We start from the raw sequence: 23,932 nt of genomic DNA, 5'->3' as shown, positions 1-23,932 counted from the left end.
CTCGTGGTAAACTTTTATTAGAGCATAACAAAAGCAGAAATTTATGCCGTGGTGTGCGATAATCAGTCCTGGGAAACACCCCTCGCAATAATTATTATTCAAATTAAGAAATTAGCATCCCATGCTGCTGCTGAAGTTGTTGGTCATCAATAGTGTAATAACTAATTGCACATGCCGCGTACGGTAGAACTAAAGATGTTGTTACACACCCATTACGAGTGCATCCAGCTTGAGTGGGAACAACTATTTCTTTGTTTCTGATAGCAGTAAACAATTCTTTTACTTTCTGAGAATTGTAATTTTAGTTTTATTTCTTCTCGTGTTATCACTACCTAGAAATATGGATTATCTAAAACGTATCTCAACGAAAACAATAACACTCACATATAACCCGTGCATTTATTTTAGGAATGGTTCCCGTGTCCGTCGTCGACCCAAAAGGTTATTAAATACTAGCAAATTCTTTGAAGTTCAAAGCTGTCCATATCGATTACACCCTCCTGAGAAGCAGAAGCATGGTCAAGATTCCCACGGAGGATTTTCTTCTGCATCAAACAGCATTGGCGAGCGGGGGTGGTCAACTGTCAACACATATTTGCATATTTCATCACCGTGAAATATGGTCACCTCGAAAACAGTGATGGGAGTCTGGAGATGTACAATGAGTTATGTTTTTCTTTTTGGTATAATACAATGAGAACAACAAGATTAGATGTATCAATATAAAAGGACGAATCGGATCCTAAACCGTATCAGTTTACTGGTGAGTGTTGCTTGGTGTTCAGGTATCTCTCTTTATTGAGATTCAGCCGTTTAAAATTCAGTTGTTCGTATAGAAATATAAACTTGGTGAAAATGTTTTGTAACAGGTTTGTTTATGTGTACTAATCCAGGAATAATATAAGGTGTTATCTGATGCAGTGGAGTTACATTACATCAAACATTCCTGAACAATTGCTGGATTAGGAAAAAGTTCAACTCAATCTCATCTATAATTAAACACAGTGGTTTTCCAGAATGTTCCCAGAATGTGTTCAGTTGTTTTCTGTGAATGTGGACAATATGTGCAATTTGGTTTTTTTTTTACAAGTTTGCGCTTCTATCCAAATTTTTCAATAATTTCCTTGTTTTCTAAGTCCTGTTTTTTGGGCTATATGGGATTTGTGATCAGCGTCTACGCCGTCAAGCACGTGGCTACTTCCGATTCATTTTGCCTGTTTGTTTCTTTGTTTTTCAAATTTACTGTATTATAACGCCTGTAGATAGGCACTCCGTTTGACATGATGCTTCACACATTTGACGTCAATCATAAGAACCATTGCATATGGCTACTCAGGACAGATTTTTTCACATTGCGATATTATAACAACTATTTCACTTGGATGTGTGTATAATATCTATGCAAAGTATGAGCTTAATTCATGAGAAATTGAGAATTTAGTTCATACTGCGATCAAAAATTAGTTTTTTTTTGTACTGGATTCGGTGCAACTCTTCATACCTTAAAAAATCATCTTTATTCTTTGTTAAATTCTGTCTTCTTGTAAATGAAAGCAATATAATCTTAGCTTAAAATGCGTTCATTTGGGGTTTCCTTCCGCGTTGGCTCCTCACACACCTTTCCATACGTTTTTTCCATTGTTCGAAGCAGTGCTGAAACTCTTCTTTTGTGCCTCTTCTACGGACTGAAATCGGGTACCTTTCAACACGGATTTGATCTTGGGGAATAGACAAAAGTCGCATGGGACTAGATCTGGCTAGTACGGAACACTGGAATGCCCTAATCGGCTAAAAATTGCTTCACGGACAGCGCGTTATGGGCAGGTGCGTTGTTGTTCGTGTTTTTCGTCACACATGATTTCCGACGCGCACTACAAACCACGTTCCATTCAAACCGCTACTGCTCGCAAACTACTATAGTGACAAAAACGTGTTTTCGTACGTTTGTAGCAGACACTTCAAGCTACCGAACGCTCTATTCGTTTTTCCCTCCACCCCTCTAGGGCGCCCACCAGGCGCGCAGTCTCGTTATTTAATAGCCATACTTCGTGTTCTAGGAATTACCTACCAAATCGATTTTTATGATCCCAGATGGGCAATTGATCTAATAGTTCACGATATGATTCCACACTTCCTGAGGTCCGAAGCTAGTTGGGGAACCGCGGGTAAGACGGACAGTGGGGGTATAATGGACAGGTGGTTGATTTGTATAGTTGCATTATGAATTTCAAATTTCTGCTGATGGGAACCCCTGCTACATGCTATTCTATAATATTTAAACTATCCTATGACAATGAATACTGATCAAAAGTGAAATAGGGAAACAAAAACTTTTTGAGTGGTTTAATTGCAAAATTGAATTCGCTGATTGTTATATTTCGGTTCATGAATTAACAGAGAAGCGATGTACGGAGTATGTACGGAAAAGTAAATTCATTCGTAGATGGAGATTTAAATTATTGAAATAATTTCACTGGTGGGGTTGAAATGGACAGTCACATCACAATACATGATAGAAAGGGAAGGGAATATTCAACTCTTTTTATATTGCTTTCTCTTTTTGTTTTATTTCAGTTACTGGACAACAAACAATGAGAGAGTGCGAAATTATTCCTCTCGCGAGCGATAAACTTCTACGCTTCGTATATTATTAACCTGTCCATATTCCCCTCGCTACATGCCCATTATACCCGCATCGATAAAAATGTTCTACTTTTCGGCTTGTTTTGATTTCAGTAACAGTAAAAAACATGGAAACACACATTTTTATAAAACATTTAGCCAATGATTTCGAAAACCAGTATATTGAGCTGGAAGAAACTGCTCTTAAATGAGAAAACATGAGTTTCCAATGATACCATTGAAGTTCTTCTTAACATATCCGTCTTACCCCCATTTTCCTTATATGTCATGCGGAGCTAATGATCTCAACATAAAAACTTATTAAACCTGTTTTGTGCGATTACTCATCTGTGCAAACCTTTTTGTCAATCATTAGCTTCAAACGGTCCATTTTTTGACACTAGAGATCTGAATTTAGTGTATTAAGCTAAACAAATTTTAGGTTAATTTTTTTTTGAATAAATTGAATTACTCGTATTTTACTGTTGCACCATAAACACCATTCACAATTTCAGTGGCCTGGCTTGCATTTTTGCCTTTATAAAAGGAAAAGAGTTAAGTGTACCGAATTTTCTCTTTATTGACCTCCATTGTTAACACCCTGTAACTCACAACTGAATGGAACAAACAAAAAACAGCAAAAGATTTTCTTCAGTGTGAAATGTTACCTTCACAACGAGGCTAAACTTGAAATTGTATGATCAATATTACGCGAGATATTGATCACTAAAGCCAGCTACCGAGAAAGTAATGGATAACTTTTTCCCCAACCTAATATTGTTAAATCATAGCTTGAACCACACACATAATATAATCGAACAGAGAAATATCGCACAAGAGAGGATCCCCCAAAACTAGACTTGATTGTATTGCATTTTTAGAACCCTTACGAGTGAAATTTCATTTTCATCTTTTCGCTTGGTACAGGGAATGTCTTTCCGTTGTTGAGACAATCCCTTGACCTGATCGAGACATTTCGATAGTATGTTCCTACAAATTATTTGCACTCTGATAACTGATAACTCATCATATTTGAGCCTAGAAAAAAGTGAACAAATATAAACTTGAGATACATTTATTTTTACAGGCTCAGTTACAAAAGTTTAAAGGAGCCAAACTCCAAACCGTATTGTTACTAGTATACTACATGGGCTAAAAAGTCCCGGGATTTTTCAAAAGATCCTTCTTAAATGGCACTACCGTTCCTAGAGGAACTTCGTCGTCTCAACGTAATATTACTTGCGTCATTATTATTACTACTTAGTTGGGATTTGTATGCCAAATAAAACGCCTTGAATGTATACGCGTGACCACAGTGCAAGTCGGAGGAAATTTCTTTGGCGAAAAATATCCACGACCAGAACGGGAATCGAACCCGAACCCCCGGCATGTTAGTTGTGACGCTAACCACTCCGCCACTGGAGCACAGATGTTTCAACAGATGGCGCCACTAAAAAATGAACAAGATTCATTTCGAGAGGTTCATCTGTCACATGCTTATGTGTGAAGTTTCATGACATTTAGTTTATTTGTTCACAAACTACAGTTGTTTAAGTGTCACTACCTGAGCATTCATATAGAAAATAGAGAAAGAGTAATATCGTATTTTGATTAAACATTGTTTTTTGATGGGGAAAACTCCTGAACAATCAATGCAGTGTGTGATGAAATGTTATTCCACTTCTGTTCCTCCCAGAACAACAGTTTATCGGTGGTTTAGTGAATTCAAAATGGGCCGTACAAGCACCGCAGATGCACCTCGCTCTGGAAGGCCAAAAGATGCTACGAATCCAGAAATCGTAGAACAAGTGCATCAACTCGTTTTGAACGATCGTAAAGTGAAGTTACGCGAGTTTGCTAAGGCCGTACACATTTCAAAAGAACGAGTGGGATACATTGTGCACGACATTTTGGATATGAAAATGCTATCCATGGTACCGCGTTTGCTAACAGTCGACCAAAAACAGCGGCGCGTTGATTGTTCAATAGCGGGTTTGGCGTTCAAGCGTAATCTAGTGGACTTCTTTCGACGTTTTGTGGGAATGGATGAAACGTGGATCCATTACTACACTCCTGAGTCCAATAGGCAGTCTGCAGAGTGGCACTGAGGCATATTCCGAAGACTTAGACGTTTCGTACTCCAAAAAGGGAATAGAAATGCTATACCAAGTATATTGCCCCTTTCTTCTGTAGGAGCAATGAACCACGGCGATCATTAGTTTGATCTATTGTAGTGCTCTTAAGTTTGCTATGTATCAGTGTCAGTTCGTTCCATCTCTCAGGGAATAAGTGATAGTCGCACTACACCCAAACTAGCGTTGGCTGAAAACATTTACTCTTATTCAGAAATAATGCCATTTCGTGTGCTGGAGGGTCAAATGCGCAAATAATGAACTGTTTAAATAGCTTAAAAAAGGTTTGTCTGTATGGGAGCAGACATCCCTTTCTTTTTTCTTTTTTCATTTCATTTGGGATTGTGCCAAAAAAAAGTCCATACGACGTCAATGGGGATCGTAACCAAGGCCGGCTGAAATGCAAAGCTGTTTCATACGACCACGCTATCCATACAGCTACTTGTGTCGTTATATAAAAGTGTGATAATATTACCTCATCATAAAATAAAGTTGGAAAATGTTTTCTAAGAGGAAAAAGAAAAGCATGAACAAGAATAGATATTACTCTCTGTCTGGGCCGTGTATTTGGCAAACTATACTTCGCCTGTTTCGCTCGCTCATATTGGCTCTAGCATATATATTATACAAATGATATACACATATTGGGGTATAGTGCATTTGTTGTTAGTTTTCGGCTCATTTAATGTAATAAATCGAAATGTCAAAACATGTACTAAAAATTAACTTTGGGTATAGAACTTTGCATATCCCCCCCCCCAGGAAGATATGACTTCCTTTATGGAGTTCCTTACTTTTTTTGGTTCAGTTGACCAAATCTCGTTAGGCATATGAATGCCCTTTCCAAGAATCCGCAGTCTTCGCTGAATTAGTGTGCTGCATTGTCACAGTAAATGTTACGAAGTTTCAGCTTCGAAATTGCAGAAATGACATTTTTCATCTGTCGGTTTTCCGATCTTTTTTAAGATATAGGGTCTTACAGATTAAACGCTCACGCAACAAATTTTAATGACTTCTACAAAAGTGAACCGATTTTTATTTGAAAAAAAACGAAAAAAAAACTTATTTTAGGACATTTTCGATGTGACCGCCCCGTTTTTCGATAACGCGTTTTAAACGGCGAACAAAATTCTTCATGCACAACTCTAACATTATGACTTTGATGCTGTTGAAAACCGAATTATTTCTTCTTTAAGTTCCTCCAAATTTTGTGGCTTATTAATATGGCAACGGTTCGTCACGTAACCTCAGAGGAAGTAATCGACAATCAGAAATGTTGAAATTCTTACCATAAGAGGACAAAGTTTCATTAAGGCTTCGGTTGCTCGAGTAATACGATTTCACTAAAAATACACGTTTTTGTAAATGGTACATCTTGACACTAAAAACCATCCGATCAGACTGAACGAGTAGCCGAATATTATCGTCCCGAAGGGAATGGGAATGCAGTGTTACCATCGTCGGAGCGAGATTTTTTTTATAAGGAACTATTCGTTTTTTTTTTTTTGCGTGAGCGTTTAATCTGAAAGACTTCATACAGTCAATAATTACAAAAATAAAACCCAACTTTTTTGCAAATGTGATATTTTTTCTTATTGGTTTAAATTTGATATATCGATCATCTGAATCGGTTCAGTGGTTCAAAAGTTATGGTTTTTTTTCTAAAAGGTCATATTTGGGAAAAAGGATAATTTGATTTTTTCTACCATCGGTTAACTTTTAAAAATCATAACTTAAGAAACGACAAAAATCACATCTCTGGATTTTGGATATGTTATGTAAAAAAACAGCTTTCAGGAAAAAAATATTAAAAAAATATAGCGCCCCTATAATCCAAAGCCATGTATACTACAAAAAACAAATACAATCGATAATTACGAAAACAAAATTCTATTTTTTTACAAGTAGAATATTTTTTCCACAAGGATTAGTTAATTGGCTTTAATTATATATATCGACCATCTAAATCGATCCAGTAGTTCAAAAGTTATGAATTCGTCCTACGTTAAAAAAGGTAACAAAATCGAAACCTTCCATAAATACGTGGTCCTACGTAAATACGAGCAAAATGGACGTCTAAGCACCGCAGAGTTATTTTTAGCATGTCAATGCCAGAAGAAAATGAAAATACTACAACTTTACCCCTTTTTCTGCAGAAAACCTAAATTCCACGAATTCATGGAAGGTTTTGCACTCAGACGTTTTGCATTTCTTCACAAAAAGTTAATTGATCCTCAACCAACCCCTATGTCATCGATATAGGCACCGTCATCACAATCGATATGGACTAGTCGAAGCCGAGATGTCCCTTTAGTATGAGGTGATATTTTTTTATAGCTGCTGTGCCAGCTGTTTGGAGAGATTTGCATGGGATAGTAGTTATACATGTCCAACACGTTCCGTATTATATCGTTATTCTAAGACTTTTCGTTCAGGTTGTTTACAGCAGTCACCTCCACAAAGGCTACATTTTAGCTGGGACCTTTTAAACGTAAAAAAAATACATTGAAGATCTATGTAAAATGATTCTCATAGATGATATGAACGATTTGATGTTATAAAATTCCTTAGTCCCAATATCAGTTGTGAAAAGAAGGCACTCTGATACAACCAAGTGATTTCGTCAATATGCTCTCCCATTATTGCGGTTTGGAGTTCAAATCGCACAAAGCTTAGCTTGCTTTCAGTTTTTTATTTAATTAAGACCCGTTTGTAGTTTTTAATACGGTTCAGTATCATAAAGCATCGAAATCCGGACACTGAAGCGCTTACGATGATAACTTCAACTACTAAATAATTGACATATCATAGCACGACAAATTACCGTTCCTGTAGAATTAGAAGGCTTTCTTGTAAGTTATGAATCACAGAATTCATGTTGTATTTGTTGTATTTGTTGTATTTGTTCAAAATTTGTAAATTTCTTTATTTTGCCGTGATTTCAAATTCGGAGACTTTTTTAAAATCATGATTTGAATTTCCGACACTTTTGCTTTGAATTCCGAACACATTTTATCAGCAGCATTTCATTGAGAGATATTAGTTATTGATCTTTGAAGAGATTATTATTTCATTGTTATTCTCTTATATTCTTAAACCAAGCATCATTAATGAACAAAAATAATGAAATTTATTCATTGTCGTTAATAACCATGTTCCATTAACCATTATAATAACCATGTAACCATTTAAAAGGCAAAACATGTTATAGATTTGATATGATATTTAATATAATGAAAAATTTTCGACGACTTTTCCTAACTTTTCTACTCCACGATAATTCTTTCTTCTTCGTTGAAAATAATGTTGCTGATATTTTTTGTGAATGAGTAGCGTTCCTTAATTTTTCAATGTACTATTTAGTATACTGAAGAGTTTTGCGGGTTTCTTTGCTTCATGCTTTCTACACCCAAAATTGATTTTCAGCTCATGTTTTGTCATCCCGATTTAAGACTTTAAATGAGACATAACATAACAGAAAATGTCATGACTCACAAATACTGATAAGCATTTGTAGAATATACATGGTACCGCAATATAAGATTAATACGATCGAGCGAAACAAAAGACAAATAAGCTTTCCGCATACTTGGCCACATACACGACCCAGACTGAGATAGATATTGTTCTCCTTCATGCGCTCCTTTTTTATTCTTAGAAAACACTTCCCAACTTCATTTTATAATCAGGGGCAATATTATCACGTATTTGCTGAACAACTGCTGAAGCATCATTAGCCATGTGGATAGCGTGGTTTTGTAAAATAGCCTTTTCATTCCAGCCGACCTTGGTTCGGTCCCCATTGACGTCGTATGGACTTTTTTTGGCACAATCCCAAATGAAAATGAGAAAAGAAAACAGGAACAGCTCATCATTTGCGCATTTGACTCTCCAATACACTAAATGGCATCATTTCTGCCAAAGATGACATGTTTTCTGCCAACGCTAGTTTGGGTGAGGGTTTGTAACATGCTCTTATTAAACTTTTTCAATAAGTAATTCAAAAGTTATGTGGTGGAAAAAAGAAGAAAAATTGTTTTTTTCGGACCATCGGTTTACTTTGAAAAATCATAACTCAAAAACAAAAACGGAAAATAACACCTCTCTGATTTTTAGATATGTTATGTAAACAAAACCTCAGCTTCCAAGAAAAAATAGTAAACTATAAAAATACAAATACAATCAATAAATATAAAATCAAAATCCAATAATGTGTAACATCAGGTTGAGGAAAAGTTATCCATTATTTCTTCGGTAGCTGGCTTTAGTGATGAATATCTTGCGCAACATTGATCATACAATTTCAGTTTAGGCTCGTTGTAAAGGTGACATTTCACACTAAAAGAAATATTTTGCTGTTTTTTGTTTGTTCCATTCAGTTGTGAGTTACAGAGTGTTAACATTGAAGGTCAACAAAGAGAAAATTCGGTACATTTTACACTTTTTCTTTTATAAATGCGAAAATGAAAGCCGGACCGCTAAAATTATGAATGGTGTTTATGGTGCCGATACAGTAACAGGACGTGCAAACATACGTGCAATTTAATTAATTTTTTTATTTTTTTTTCAAATTTTGTTTTTAAATTTTTTTTAGAGCAATACACTAAATTAAGATCTCTACTGTCAACAAATGGACCGTGATTGACCTGTGATTGGCTAGTGATTGACCAGAAACGTTCAGAATTAGGCAATAGAGGAGGTGTTGTATTCCATCAGAACAATGCAAGGCCACATAATTCCGAGAGCTTGATTGGGACGTTTTAATGCATCCATCATATAATCCGGACCTGCGACCTAGCGATCACCACCTTTTTCTCGCATTGAAAAATTTCCAGGGTGAAAAGAAATTCACCCAAAAATAATGGACTACTTTTTCCCCAACCTAATATTTTTCCAAGAAAGAAGAGATAATTGAAATCGGTTCAAATGTTATGATTTTTTTGTCAGTTTTGGAAAAACGGAGAAAAAGTTGATTTTTCAGACCACCTTCAAAAGGAAATGGACACCCTAAAACCCTAGAAAAACGGGTGGGTAGTGTCGGGGACATAACCGGAGAGACGTAGGACTACACCAAGGGCTATAATTCAAATTACATAGCATAGATCCCAGAATTACAACGACGTTATTGGAGTTCTATACTTGAAAAAGTTCGAAGGATGGAATAAAACGTTAGCACACGCCAAATTTTGATGTTTTCGTATTTTAGCTGAACATTTAAAAGCGGTGCAAATGTTGTAGGGTTATTTGTTCAGCAGACAACAAACCTCAAAATTGCTGAAATCAATCACTCAGTAACTATTACTTACTATCACAGATCAAAATCAAAATAATCACTAATTCAAGAATACAACAATAATAAAACAAAAAAAATATTAAGAGTTAAAAATGTTCGAGCGTGTGAAGTGGGGAGAACCCACAGAAACTGTGCCCTAGCGTACACGATTTTATCTACTTTATAATATACTTTATGTTGAACTAAAAGGCTGCTCGTGGGATTTTTATGAGTTGTACTCGGTTCAACATACTTCACACAAATTCAATCACAAGAAAATTCATTTAGTTTGAATTCAAATCCTAAATCCTGAAGAAAAATATAAACTTTTTCAATCTCTTTCAAAATAAATTAATCCCGATGCCGTGATACGAATTTTGCAATAAGCTTTTTCTCATTTCAGACGCCAGCAGCTGGAAAAGCTCGTCTTGTTCGTTTTGTTCTCCGCTGTGCTCACATCGACTATGTCGAATGCTCAAGTCACATTCTCTCGCGATTGGAACGCAGGCAAGCGGTCGCTAGTAGAAACCAGCCAGCCGGCGAGCGAGTGCAGCGCCATCTTGAGGTCAATCTCGAATCTGTGCACTGCTATCACGGTAGGTGGCGAAATATTACCACTATTCTGTATCGTATCCTGAAATTTATCTCTGCTTCTATTCTTATTCACAGAAAAACATTCAACACCTGACCGTGTGTGAGACAAGATCGTTGATTAAAACCATGCAATATGACGATGTGTTGGGCGAAAGTAGCAACGGTAATAGTCTGCCACTTTTCGCGAACAACCACCTGTAACTAAGACGAAGACATACTGCTAGGAATATCAACCGGCTGAATAAAGCGAGAATGAACTTTTCTAATGTACAAATATATAAACAATAAATGATGCTTAATTGTGGTAAATTGATTGATGATGTATATTTCCCTGATTGCTTTTGTCTTTAAAATTATTCACCCCAAACCTTATAATATAAAACCTTTATTTTATAGCATTTCCCAAGATAATCTCGAGTATGTTAAAAAGACAGTGGGCCTGATTCTCGAATACACTTCGAATACATTTCACGATGGAAACGGAATGAAACGTATTCGCGATGACAATGGTACGGTTTCGACATCTGGATACGAGATTAGTTTCCCACTAAACTTACCATTATAATATCAAATTTTCTTCAGATGAAATTTTTGTATGAGATTATTATATCACATGAAGAAAACAAAGTTTTCCATTCACATTGAACACCAGTTTGATATGAAGAAGTTAATTTTCATTAATGATCTTTATTTGAAAAGTGCTCATTCTGCCTGAAAACTCATTATTATCTTCGACACTTCACTAACTCGTAAAACGTAGTTCAATGGCGTGCCGTTTGTTCCGTTTCCACCGGGAAGTGTATTCGAGAATCAGGCCCAGTCTGAACATTCCATGAGTGCAACAAGCACACTCTTTTCAAACTTATTCATTTCAACTGATCTTCTTCGATACCTTTTCGATACTTACCTACTTTTCAATGTTAATTTTATAAAAATGACCGGTCAAAAGTTAAAAATAATAAGTAATGTTTACATGTATACAACTATGTGCTACCGTTCAGACTATTCCACATAACTGCTGTAATATGGGCCATTCTGAGATGAACAAATCATTAGTTGAAATGCTATGAGGCTGAGTTTATGGCTTCAAACCTAGATGAATCCTTGACAGGCATATATAGTGAACAGTCAAGTTTGGTTTGATAAAGTAAGCCGCATACGTAAGAGGCAATCCAAGGAAATGAAAAATAAACAACGGCCATGATTCGGCAGGAATAATATTGTCAGATATCATCAATTATCTTTTATACTATGTTTGAAGATACACTTAATATATGGCAGCTTCTGCCGAACTGACTGCTCATTAATGACCGCTTCTTTACTAGTGAACAATTAGCATAACATGAATAATGAAGCATAGCTGATAATGTATACTTTAATAAATACATCACGGTAGATGGTATTTGATTTGTTTATATTCGAAAGCATTTTAATTTCAGCCGAGCCAATGAGTTGTAATAACGAGCTACACTACGAATGCCGCTGCCTTATTGATGGGATTATTAATACCAAGCAATATTCGAAGATCTATCCTATTTCTTTATGACATTCTTCCGTCATTTACAAAACGAAAAACAAATCAAAAGCCAATATCCTCTTTCTTTCTTTCTCGAAATTGACAACATTGAACGGATGCACCACGTTTCAAAAAGAAATTGAAAAATTTGGAAAAAGGTCATAAGCCCCAAAAGTGCAACCGCTTAGAGATGTGTGATCGGAATCATTGACTTTCCGGATTTAGGATAAACATTTGTCCGTCAGCCAGCTGCGGAAATTCTTTTCGGAATTTCCGGATTGCTCGTCCTTTTTTGACAAATCGGCTTCCCCTCCTCTCACTTCCCTATGTGATGCGATTATCTTTGTAGGTTGTCATTGATACTGCCTCGTTAATCCTACTTGTTCTGCCGCAGCATGCTCAGAGTGCCGCTGCAAATAATTATTCTTTACATATTTTGTATTATCTATTACCTTCCGGCAATTGATTTTTTCGGCAGTCGCACTTGCTCGAAGTGCAAGTTTAGCGTTCCAATGGGCAAGAAATCAAAATAAACTGCTGCGAGGCGAATTGAATAATTTGTGCCGTAGGATCATAAACTAACACAAACAGCCCAGAACTTGGTCATCGGTCCTAAAATAACATTCGGTGCTGTGATTCGCTTTGATGTTAGGTGGAGCATTTATAACAAACAACGATGGTCTCGAGGAGTTTGAAGTGGTAACTCTTGAGGTAAGATTTTGTTTTCGAATCTTTGCACATCAAAAGAAACGTGAGAAAATGCTCGCTCCTGATGTATAGCTTTTCAGCAGCCGTTTGATTGAATTTTTGTTTACAGAAATGTGCCAGTAATCTCACATTCGAAATGCATCGAACGAAGTCCACAGCAATCTCTTGTTGCATTGAAGTAATTTTAAAATTTCATTTTCGTATGGACTGAGGAATGACGAGAATGGTTTCTTAATGATGCAATTCACAAAAGAGTAGAAACATTCGGAAGTTGGTTTTGAACTTTTCTCTCTGTTTACAAATCTGAATTAATGTCGTTCATCGAACGTCCATAATTTTTTTAACTAATAGTTCCCAAAAGGTACCAGAACAGAGTTGACATCTTTTTCCTTTGTCCGGTTTCTCCGGCCCACCATGGGTAGGCGACATTTATTCCGTTCAATAATTTACGATTTATTAATTTTCTAATGCATCGCTCGGTTCTACCGTCGAAAGTTCCGCCTGAGAGCGATTCGCTCGGAGGTTTGTGCCAGAACGGTAGCCAGTTGGTTTTAAGTAGGACAGCGATGATTATTTTAATGTGCCTAATGATGATATATATCATTATTCATTATCATTTGAGATAATGAAGTTCGGGTTCTTTTACGTTCGTGTGCGTGCGCTTAAGGTGACTATTAGCGGGGATTTTGGGGTACGTTCCCCGCATCGTTATTAGTTAATTTTAGCCAAATTTATGACCGAATAACATTATTTAAAAATCACACGTAGTAAATTATTTTGATTCATTGTGTATTCTTCGTTTTTTGTGTAAACTTTCAATTTAACTTGATATTTTCTTGCTTTATAATTCGGTGAGTTTTTGCTATATGGTTTCCTTAAAATGATCAACGGACATTAACTAGTTATCTTTTAATCATAAATTACTCATTTAATCATGATATTTTGCTAAGAAAATTAGACCAGTATAGCATAAGAGGTATTGCTAACAGCTATGTTCGCAGCTATTTGAGGAGCAGAAGTGAATACATTGCATATGATGAAGAAATGAGCTCCAGAAAGAAAATAAACATTGGTGTTCCACAGGGAAGCAACATTGACCATTTGCTCTTTCTTCTCTATGTTAATGATTTAAGCTATACAGTCAACCCTCCTATAACGCGGTGAGTGCGTACCCCGTTATATGGAAACCGCGCTATAAGAAAATCGGATTTTACATACGAACCAGGATAATCCGTAGCGCGTTGTATGGAAACCATCTACCGTGTTGTATGGAAACCGCGCTATAAGAAACTCAGAATGAGTACAAATCACATCATTCGTACCGCGTAGTATGAGAGATCATAAAAGGAAATGATGAAAAAATAAAACAAAAAGTAGAATGGCCTGAGCCTAGGGGCACGGACGGAAGTTTGACTGTAATTGTTCAGAACAGTTGTTTTTTGAACAGTTGAACAGTTGTCATTTAAAAAAATGTAATTCTTTCCATTGTTCAGAAATCTGTTAGTTTAATTCTTTTGAAACTCTAAATAGTAGCCCTGAAAAGGCCGGAAACCGTCAAACGGTTTGTAACGGTTTGTACTCATAATCGAGAGCAGTAGCTTTTTCGGTGGAATAATGCTCGTTCGCAGACTATCACAATCAAGTCGTATTGGTTGTACTGCTCAATCTATCATAGAAGGAATTGAGGCATTAAGAATTTTGAATACGAGTCATGAAGATTAACCCTTTGCAGTCGTTTGTCTGCTCTCAGTCATCACAGCAAGGAATCATACTAGATACATCGTACGATGTTATAGTTTAATTTTTCTCTAAACAAATTTTAATGTCTAGTGAAATTTTTCACGAATGTATTCGGATTTCCTGTGAATAATAGGTAACGGTTAACAAAATATTGTAAGCGTGGAAAGATAAGAGGATCTCTTTCAAGGGGAATTAATTCCGACCGCAAAGGGTTAGTATTTCATTTCGTTTAATTTTTGTGATGCGATGTAATGACGATCTCAATAGGTCCTCGCGTGATAATCGCTGCGATCCTACTAGTATTGATATCATTTTTCGCTGTACAATTGCCCATGTTGCCGCAGCCCGGATAACACTCGCTTATGATGTTCGTCACCCCGTCATATACAAAAGTCATTCCCTAACTGGAATATCTTCAACTGGACTTATCTATAACAGGGCGTACGTTAACTGGGATTCAAAGCAGTTATGTATCAATAACAGATGTTACCTTCAATTCGAAGTATTGCTTTTGCTGTTTTGCAGTACAGCTAGCGAGTAAAATTCGATAAGTGTATTGATTTTTCGGCTCAATTAACGAACCTTTTTTATTTGTTAAATTGTACACTTGTGTTATTATTTCCCCTGTTGATGTCTCAGGTGAAAAAATTCTGGATAAATTTGCTGTCTAATGGTATATATTATAACAGATATTGTAAGAACGATTTAGCGTAATATGCATTTGAAAACTCTTAGACAAACATTACATTTTTCAGGGGGTCACGAAACGAAATGTAGAAATCAAAGACGTAGTCCTACGTCAAAACTAAACTAAAATTTTCCATTTAAATGTTAAAATTTCAAAACTGCATTCGGGTGTTCTTCTCTAATAGAAGTGGATCCCTACATAGATGGGGACTACGTTTATGATACTGAAGTTAAAGAAGTAGCTTCGCATACTCAATCTGCACATTATTTCTGTAACCATTTTTAAAGTATACTGGTTTTTTGAAAACAAAACACAATACGCTTGTGCACATCTGTGAAGTCTACAACTACAACAGTTCATGTTGCAAACGTTTATCTTCGAATAAAGTACTAGTAGCAGCTGAATACTACCTAAATAACGAGAGAGTGCAGAATACAGTTAAACTCTTGTGATCATCTTTTCTCTTTAACATTACAGATAAACCCGCTCCTCTAACCCTGCTTAATAACCAAACTGGCGCACCTTTTTCCGTAGATCTGTCTTAAGCTCATCAAGTAGTTTGATAGGTTTGGCAATGGCAGCTAATTTTGCAGCACATCTTGACTTGCGTATCATATCCTCTAAGCCGGAGCTTGGTACATATGGGACAGTGGCGTCGACTGGGGAGTGCAGAGGGGGCGGACCGCCCCCGGGTGCACGATTTTAGAGGTGCAGAATAAACCAAATTTGTATGAAGAAATTGGATAAGTATGATTTATTCCTTTTCTGGCGGAATGGTGGTGGTGCAAATCATCTCTTCCACTCGACGCCACTGATATGGGAATTGAATTTTCCGAATTTTCCCATTTTCCTTCAGAGTTTTCCGAAAATTTTCAACTGCCATGTTTGTTTGGAATACGTTTGGTTGAAATATGTGTAATATTTTTATGGGACCCCCTCTCTATTCCAGAGGAGGGAGGGTTGTACCATCATAGAAACATTTCTCGTACCCAAAAACCCTCATATCATATTTCTGTTCCAGAAGCCGCCAATGTATGGCACATCAACTGACTAACGCCGCAGTGTTTTACTGTGATAACCAAATGCTGAATCTGAAGCACCGACCCTGGTATCCTCCACTCCTTTCCTCCATAAGTATAAAAGACCTTGTTCGTTATGGAACAGGTCTGTTTACATGTGCCTTAGCAAACTGTAATCGTTTTTTTCATATTCACCTTTGATATGCAATACTTTTCACGACCAACACGAACTTTCAGATTTATCCTGTATTCTGCTCTCCGGACAGTATTTGCGCTGACAGGTCTTCCGATTAAGCCGACTATTTCGGTAGTCAATTTAGGAATGTTTGTTTTGGGGTTCTGTCGCAATGTTCGAACAATTACCCGTTCATCATCAGAAGATATGATCCGTTTTCGTTCTCTACCGGGAGATTTTCCATGGTTCCTTCGTATTTCCACTTGTTTATGATTTTCTTTAATGTAGAGTGGGTTCTCCCGACAGCAGCTGCTATTTCTCACAATGTCTTACCTCGACTAGTCTTACTTATTAGCATTGTACTTGTAACAATATCTATTTCGTTCCTCCAACTTTCCATTTTGATTAAAACTTGTTCAAACATCTACAAAAAACAAAAACTAACACTGCCCGAGCAGTGGGTTGGTGTTGACGTCACACACTGACGAAAAAATGTACACTAATTCGAAAAGATCATATTAAAAAGGGTAATTTGTTTGGAAAATTTAAGGTATACACTCAATATTGCGAATTGTGCGAATTTTCTTGCGAGCATAGTTAGTTAAATGTGTGTGATATTAACTTGATGCAAGAAGAAATGTATTCAAAATATGTTGTACCAAATAAATGGAGAGTATCGTCAAGTAACATGTGTATACTCAATTTTGCGATTGACTGTATATACAGATTGTCATCTTTATACCCATCGATCGAACTATACTCGGACCCATCCCGTAGAATATTACCAATCTTAGGTTTGTGCGCAGAACATACTTTGATATGTCGTAACATTCATAACCACAAAGGAATGTTACACAACTTAGATATTGTTACGTCTCCTTTGTTTCAAGCTACTAGACAAGCTTACAATCTTTCAAGATCCCGTACGTATTCTAACTTCAGCCAAAACGGCTTTCCTTTATAGGTTCAACTAGATTCAATAACTTACCAAGCGACATTCGAGAGTAACGAATATTTGAACCTTTAAAACTATGATCAACTGTTTTCTAAAGGGTGTGTCATATCAAATTGCATCACGAAAAAAACGCTGTAGAAATTCGCCCAGTAGACCGATCCTTTTGAAAATTTTAGACAGTAAAATAAAAACTATTAAACAACTTTTGGCATTTTCTTTTTATTCATACTTCGAGCCCAAGCCCGTATGCTCGCACCTTCCTCTTTACCCCGTCCATAAGGTTCTGTACAACGTCAGGTTGTAGTTTTTTTTGAACAGAAATCCATTTTCTCTTGAAGTCCGCCTCCGATTTGACAACTTTTGGGTTCTTCCGGAGGGCCTGCTTCATAATCGTCCAATATTTCTCTATTGGGCGAAGCTCCGGCGCGTTGGGCGGGTTCATTTCCTTTGGCACGAAGGTGACCCCGTTGGCTTCGTACCACTCCAACACGTCCTTTGAATAGTGGCACGAAGCGAGATCCGGCCAGAAGATGGTCGGGCCCTCGTGCTGCTTCAATAGTGGTAGTAAGCGCTTCTGTAAGCACTCCTTAAGGTAAACCTGCCCGTTTACCGTGCCGGTCATCACGAAGGGGGCGCTCCGCTTTCCGCAAGAGCAGATCGCTTGCCACACAATGTACTTTTTGGCAAACTTGTATAGTTTCTGCTTGCGAATCTCCTCCGGAACGCTGAATTTGTCCTTTGCGGAGAAGAACAACAGGCCCGGCAGCTGACGAAAGTCCGCTTTGACGTAGGTTTCGTCGTCCATTACCAGGCAATGCGGCTTCGTCAGCATTTCGGTGTACAGCTTCCGGGCTCGCGTCTTCCCCACCATGTTTTGCCTTTCGTCGCGGTTAGGAGCCTTCTGAACCTTGTATGTACGCAGGCCCTCCCGCTGCTTGGTCCGCTGTACGAATGAACTTGACAAATTCAGCTTATTGGCGACATCCCGGACCAAACTTCTCGGATCACGTCTAAACTGCTTAACTACGCGCTTGTGATTTTTTTTCACTGACGGAGCATCCATTTTTGCCGTTCTTCACCTTCCGGTCGATGGTTAGGTTCTCGAAGTATCGTTTTAGTACTCTGCTGACCGTGGATTGGACGATTCCCAGCATCTTACCGATGTCCCGATGTGACAACTCCGGATTCTCGAAATGAGTGCACAGGATTAATTCACGACGCTCTTTTTCGTTCGACGACATTTTTCCAAATTTACGAAAAATTGACAGTGAAGCATGGCCAACGTGATCTATACACTCTTATCTGATTATAAGCGAAAGCTGAAGATATAGGTGTCTATTCTGTATTTCAATCGATTCGAAATATTTCGAACGACTTGGTAAATTCCATTCCCTGTTTCGTTCGAGGTGTTTTCAAATTCGAATACCTTTCGTTCGGACTGTTTTGTTTTCGAACATCTTTCATTCGAATCAAACCAAACGTCAAACCCACTTTGTTTATGAAGGAGTGAATAATTTCCGCAGCGGATGAGCGGTGAACTGCAAAAATGTAAGCTAATTTTTAATCATTTTTTTTCTTTAAATTAATTTTAACGTTCAACAGGGAAAAAAACAAAAACAAAACAACCACTAAAAATCAGTTCGAGCGGATTGTGCTGCTTCTGGAGCAAGAGCCGGACATAGCAAAGGGTTTCTCCCGAGGAAATTCCGGACCCTACTGGGATGATCTGGCGGCAGAAGTCAATAGTTTGGGACCGCCTATTCGCGATGGAAGTGGATGGAAAAAGGTATATACTAAAACGAATCCGAAACATATGTTTATAGTCTTATTTTTGCCCTGGTTTTCTGTGTAGGTTTGGGCGGACTATAAGTCCGGATTAAAGCGAAAACTCGCTCACAACAAACGGGAGCAGAGGGCGACAGGTGGAGGACCCAATAAAATTATCAATTTGTCCGAGCTGGAGGAGCAGGCAGTTCTACTAACTGGGTTACTTGCGACCGTGGAAGGAATCCCGGGTACCTCATCTCATGGAACACAGTTGGGTTCGCCTTCGGGTGAACCTCAAGCTGCAGACCAGGAAAATTTTATATATTATGGTACTTCCGACGAGTGTGACGGTATCAATAATACCATTCACTTCCAGCCCTCTCAGCCGAAAAAATCCAGACCTTCTACCACGAGGCTATTAGAGCTGCAAGTCGAGCAACAAAACAAATTTCACACCAATGTGAAATCCCTGTTAAAAAACACAAACAAGAATTTGAGTGATCTGGTTCATTATCAGCGCCAATCAGCTCGAGCGATTCTTTCCGTGGATGCCACACTCAAAGAACATCTGAGTGAACAAAAACGACATAACCACGAGATGGAGAAGATCGCGCTGGAGAAATCAATAGCGACAAATCCTTGAAACGCAGATTGCGTATATTTCAGAACATTAGAATAATGTTTCAAAATATCAGTGATCTGATTTTTTATCTTTATATTGTAACTCAAGTATAAAAAAATGAAAAAAAGTTCTAATCGTATTTTTATATCTTTCCATGGAAGAAAAATCTTACTTAATTTTTTCTTTGAAGTTTGTTTGGAATAGCATCAAAATTATATAAACTTTTTTAAAATTCACGAATTTCGCCTATAGTTTATGGAACTTCCTTAACCCCTTCACGTACAACATTGAACTTCACTCGTTGTTTCTCGATGTGAAATAATTACATAGCTTCAGGCATATGATGAGGATACCGACAACTGAAGATTATAAAATTTCCGTTATTTAAAAAAAAATTGAATGAGCTAAAAATATAAAATATAATTTGAATATTATAATTAAAATAAAAACGAACGAGTTAGTACGTAGTAATAACTCCTTCGTTTTTATTTTAAACACAACATGTATTTGCTCATCATAGGGCACCCATGTTAGATACCCACACTCAGCAGAGTAGCGGAACGACTCGAAGTGCTCGTTTTGGGCCGTGCTGTTGGAAATTAAATCGTACAGCAAGGGGTTAAAACAACGCAAAAAGTATTAATAATGGTTATTTGAATACTTGGCCTGCTTACGAGAAATCGATAATGACATGTTCTCAAAGTGTTGGCAGGAATAAGAGTAAATAATTCTGCCGAAACCATAGTTAAGTAAGGAAGACACTTCCTTTTCCGGTGGTTGTTATTTATTTGAGCATTTGCAAACAAGTTAGATGAAATTTAACAGTCATAAATATTAATTTAAACAAAAGTTTATTATGTAAACAGCTGCATAACATATTATAACTACTGAGAACGACCAAATTCTAAGCATATATTGTGAAGTGCACAGCATACATTTATAATTTGAGCGCATTTAGTAGGATTGTAGTGAAGTTGTCTCGCGCCAAGGATGCATCTAAACCGATTTTTTAGTAAACCGATTGTCCGCTCGACGATAGCACGACCCAAGGCATGCCTGCGATTAAAATCGCTCTCCAAACTCCCTTCCTCCGCTGCTCTGAATGGCGTTACTAACCAAGGTTCCGATGGATAACCAGCATCACCTGAAAATATTTTATCACACAGTACATACAAGTATACTAAAATATTGTAGTTGAACATTACCTAGAATCTTAGTATTAACTTCACCATTTTGGTGAAGCTGCTCAAAGTGAGTTCTTGCAGGGCTTACACGCCATATATGAGAGTCATGATTAGATCCCTGGAAGGTAGGATCAACGAAACGAATCCTTTGCTGATCGTCACAAACCTATGTTGATAAAAAAGAGTATTTGTTCATTGATTTGTTAATTCAAATACTAATAATACTTACAATCAGAACGTTGAGACTATAAAATCCCTTCCGATTAAAAAACAAATTTCGATTCAGCTTAGGTGGAATAATTTTTACGTGGGTTCCATCCAAACACATAATAACACCCGGAATTGATGTTTTCTGATAGAAGTGTAGTTTAGCACGCCGCTGTTCGTCTTCCGTCATATTTAGGGAAATCCATTTCTTACACAGTGTCCGCTCCAGAATGTTAAGCATTTCAGTCAGCACCTTGGAAAATGTGGGCTGTGCTATGGCAATGTGATAATCTTGCCCTGCTCCATGTTGATAATTTCCTTCAGCAAAGAATCGCAAACATGCTGCGAGTTTCACCTCCGTGGATAGACCACCTTTCCTTGTGGTAAGGCAGTTCTCAATTTCCTCTAAAACGTACCGAAAAGCTTCCTTACTTAGACGAAAACTTTTGATGAATCTGAATAAGGGCAAAATTAATCAATAAGAGAAACAAACATGGGATTTTTGAGACGGATACTTACGCTTCATCAGAAAGTTTCATGAAGTCGGTTGATTTTCGGTGGTTTCGCCGATGGTAGCAAGGCATTCCAATTTCTTCTTGCTCCGCCAAAATCGGTAACAAAACGGAATCCATTGAACGAGAAAATTTTCTCACAAATTTCTCTTAGGATCAAAAATTAACTGAAATTCAACTCGCACTCGCCGCTATTTAATACGGTGTTTCTTTTTGTTTATCGGTTTTTGACAGATCGATGCATATTCGAAATTTTCTAACACTTTCGTTCGAAACGAGCAAAACGATTGGAATAGGGAATGGTAAATTCGAAAACGATCGAAATATCACTTTCGAACGAAATAGAAATCCGTCGGAATACAGAATAGGCACCATAATTCCTAAAAATTAAATTTCTACAGCGTTTTTTCCGTGATGCAATTTGATGTGACACACCCTTTAAAAGAAGAAATTGCGCAATTATTAATTTATTTTAAAATTAAACTTTATCATGAAAAAATAATCATTACATTTGAAATTGTGTTTGTTCAAATTGTTAATTGTAAACCATCATTAAGCATTGAAAGATTTTGTTTTGCTATATTTAATTGTGTTCCTTTCAAAGAATCTTGATCCTAAAAAGCACATGTTCTGTTTTTCTTCGTTGTATTTGCTCAACCATTTTGATTCTTTTTTTTTTAATTTGTTCTGATCGTTGGTTGAGTTCAGTGTGTCCAATACCAGGGGGCTCACTGTAGAGCTTTTTGGTGCAGAATAGAGTGGAGGGTTTATAGAAAATCCTTTTTTCGCCGTTAAAAGGTTTTTTTTTTGTTCAAAGCTTTAGCTCCATTCGATAAATTTTCAAATGCATAGTTAGTAGTAGATTACATTTTAATTTTTCTCCAGAGAGAAGGGAATGATGCTTACATAATGTATGCATTAAAAAATAGGCTAAATTCGAATATAGACGAAAAAAACTACGAAAGACACGAGGGTCGTTCAAAAAATAAGTTTCAGTGCCTCAAAAATCGCGGAAAAATAAAATTAGGACAAAAAACAAGATGTTTTTAACACTGAAGAAACTCGTGACGCAGTTACATCGTACTTCAAAAAGATGGACGCTACGCACTTCGCGCTCGGAATAGAAAAACTCTTGCCACGCTATGAAAAATACCTCGAACGTTACGGCGATTATGTAAAAAAAACAGAAAATAACACGTAGATTACGAAAATCACCATGTTCTTTGTCCTAACTTTATTTTTCCGCGATTTCTGAGGCACTGAAACTTATTTTTTGAACGCTCCTCGTAGTTCGACCAAAATCCTAAAATCCTTATCAACCGGTTCATCTCCTCCAGTGAATGACCGAGGCAAAGTCCGACTAATGACCACATCCTTCTTCGCGTGATACTTCTTGATGGAGGCGGCAACATTCGGCAGGCACTTCGTACTGTATATCTCCCCGTTCACCGCAAGCCCTGAAGCAAAGATCAGCGGCTCGGGCATTCCCTTCTCACTGATAGTCAGCTCCAGAAGGACCTACTTTGGTGTGGGAAATATTTTTGATGTTCCATAAGTTTTCTGGGTTCTCCCACCTGCCATCCTAGATAAGCCATGGATATTCCCCACCGAATGTTGAAATACGTGACAGATAGGTAGAATCACGTGGAAACATGACAAATCACGCAATACATAGGTACACGGTCGCCGATTATAAGATTACAAGCGACCACGCTATAGAGGCAACCCCTCTAACCCCTCTGAGCGCTATAGAGGTCTAGAATCGGGAGGTCAATCGTTAAGGAATCCACAGTCACTGAATCGACACACTGCATACACATAGTGGATGTTGCGAAGTTTTAGCTTCAAAATAACAGAAACAACCTTTATAATCTGTCAGTTTCCCATCGTTTAAGAGCGATCTACTCGATCCGTCCAAAAAAAAATATAAAAAAATCAGTCAACGTACTAAAAAAGGGAATAAAGTAATGAATGTATCAAGATCGCAAATCGGCCACAGCCCACGTAACGAAAATGTATTTACAAACACATATCGTATCCAAGCTGAAAATATTCGTTGGTAGAACAGCTGAATAATATTTAATATAATATTTTTAACATTTTGAATGTTTAAAATTAATTAGTAATATATTACTAATATATTAATATAATAATATATTACTTCCAGTATCAATGGATATCTACAGTTGGTAACCGAAACGTAGAACATAGTGCTGCAA

General features: G+C 37.2%; 3 protein-coding genes across 3 annotated transcripts; 2 read left to right on the top strand and 1 right to left on the bottom strand.

Annotated features, from left to right (window-relative positions):
* The first annotated feature begins 766 nt into the window (after window positions 1-766).
* LOC129775207 (adipokinetic hormone/corazonin-related peptide-like) lies at window positions 767-10,934 on the top strand. The gene is made up of 3 exons (XM_055779602.1): window positions 767-869; window positions 10,430-10,622; window positions 10,696-10,934. The coding sequence occupies exons 1-3, from the start codon at window positions 856-858 to the stop codon at window positions 10,819-10,821; spliced, it is 333 nt and encodes a 110-aa protein (XP_055635577.1). The 5' UTR covers window positions 767-855; the 3' UTR covers window positions 10,822-10,934.
* A 7,828-nt stretch (window positions 10,935-18,762) lies between these two features.
* LOC129777131 (putative nuclease HARBI1) lies at window positions 18,763-22,084 on the bottom strand. The gene is made up of 4 exons (XM_055783210.1): window positions 21,721-22,084; window positions 21,224-21,656; window positions 21,016-21,160; window positions 18,763-20,954 (listed from the first exon to the last, which is right to left on the bottom strand). Exons 1-4 carry the CDS (start codon window positions 21,831-21,833, stop codon window positions 20,695-20,697), a joined length of 951 nt encoding a protein of 316 aa, XP_055639185.1. The 5' UTR covers window positions 21,834-22,084; the 3' UTR covers window positions 18,763-20,694.
* Window positions 18,847-20,793, top strand: LOC129777132 (uncharacterized). Its single transcript, XM_055783211.1, has 3 exons — window positions 18,847-18,969; window positions 19,024-19,207; window positions 19,274-20,793. Coding segments are annotated over exons 1-3 (744 nt in total). The 5' UTR covers window positions 18,847-18,967; the 3' UTR covers window positions 19,832-20,793.
* Window positions 22,085-23,932: the final 1,848 nt, after the last annotated feature.

Source organism: Toxorhynchites rutilus, chromosome 3, assembly GCF_029784135.1.
Source record: "Toxorhynchites rutilus septentrionalis strain SRP chromosome 3, ASM2978413v1, whole genome shotgun sequence".
Lineage (NCBI taxonomy): Eukaryota > Metazoa > Arthropoda > Insecta > Diptera > Culicidae > Toxorhynchites > Toxorhynchites rutilus.
The sequence above is the reverse complement of the archived record's forward strand: the minus strand, read 5'-3'. Positions and strand labels throughout refer to the sequence as shown.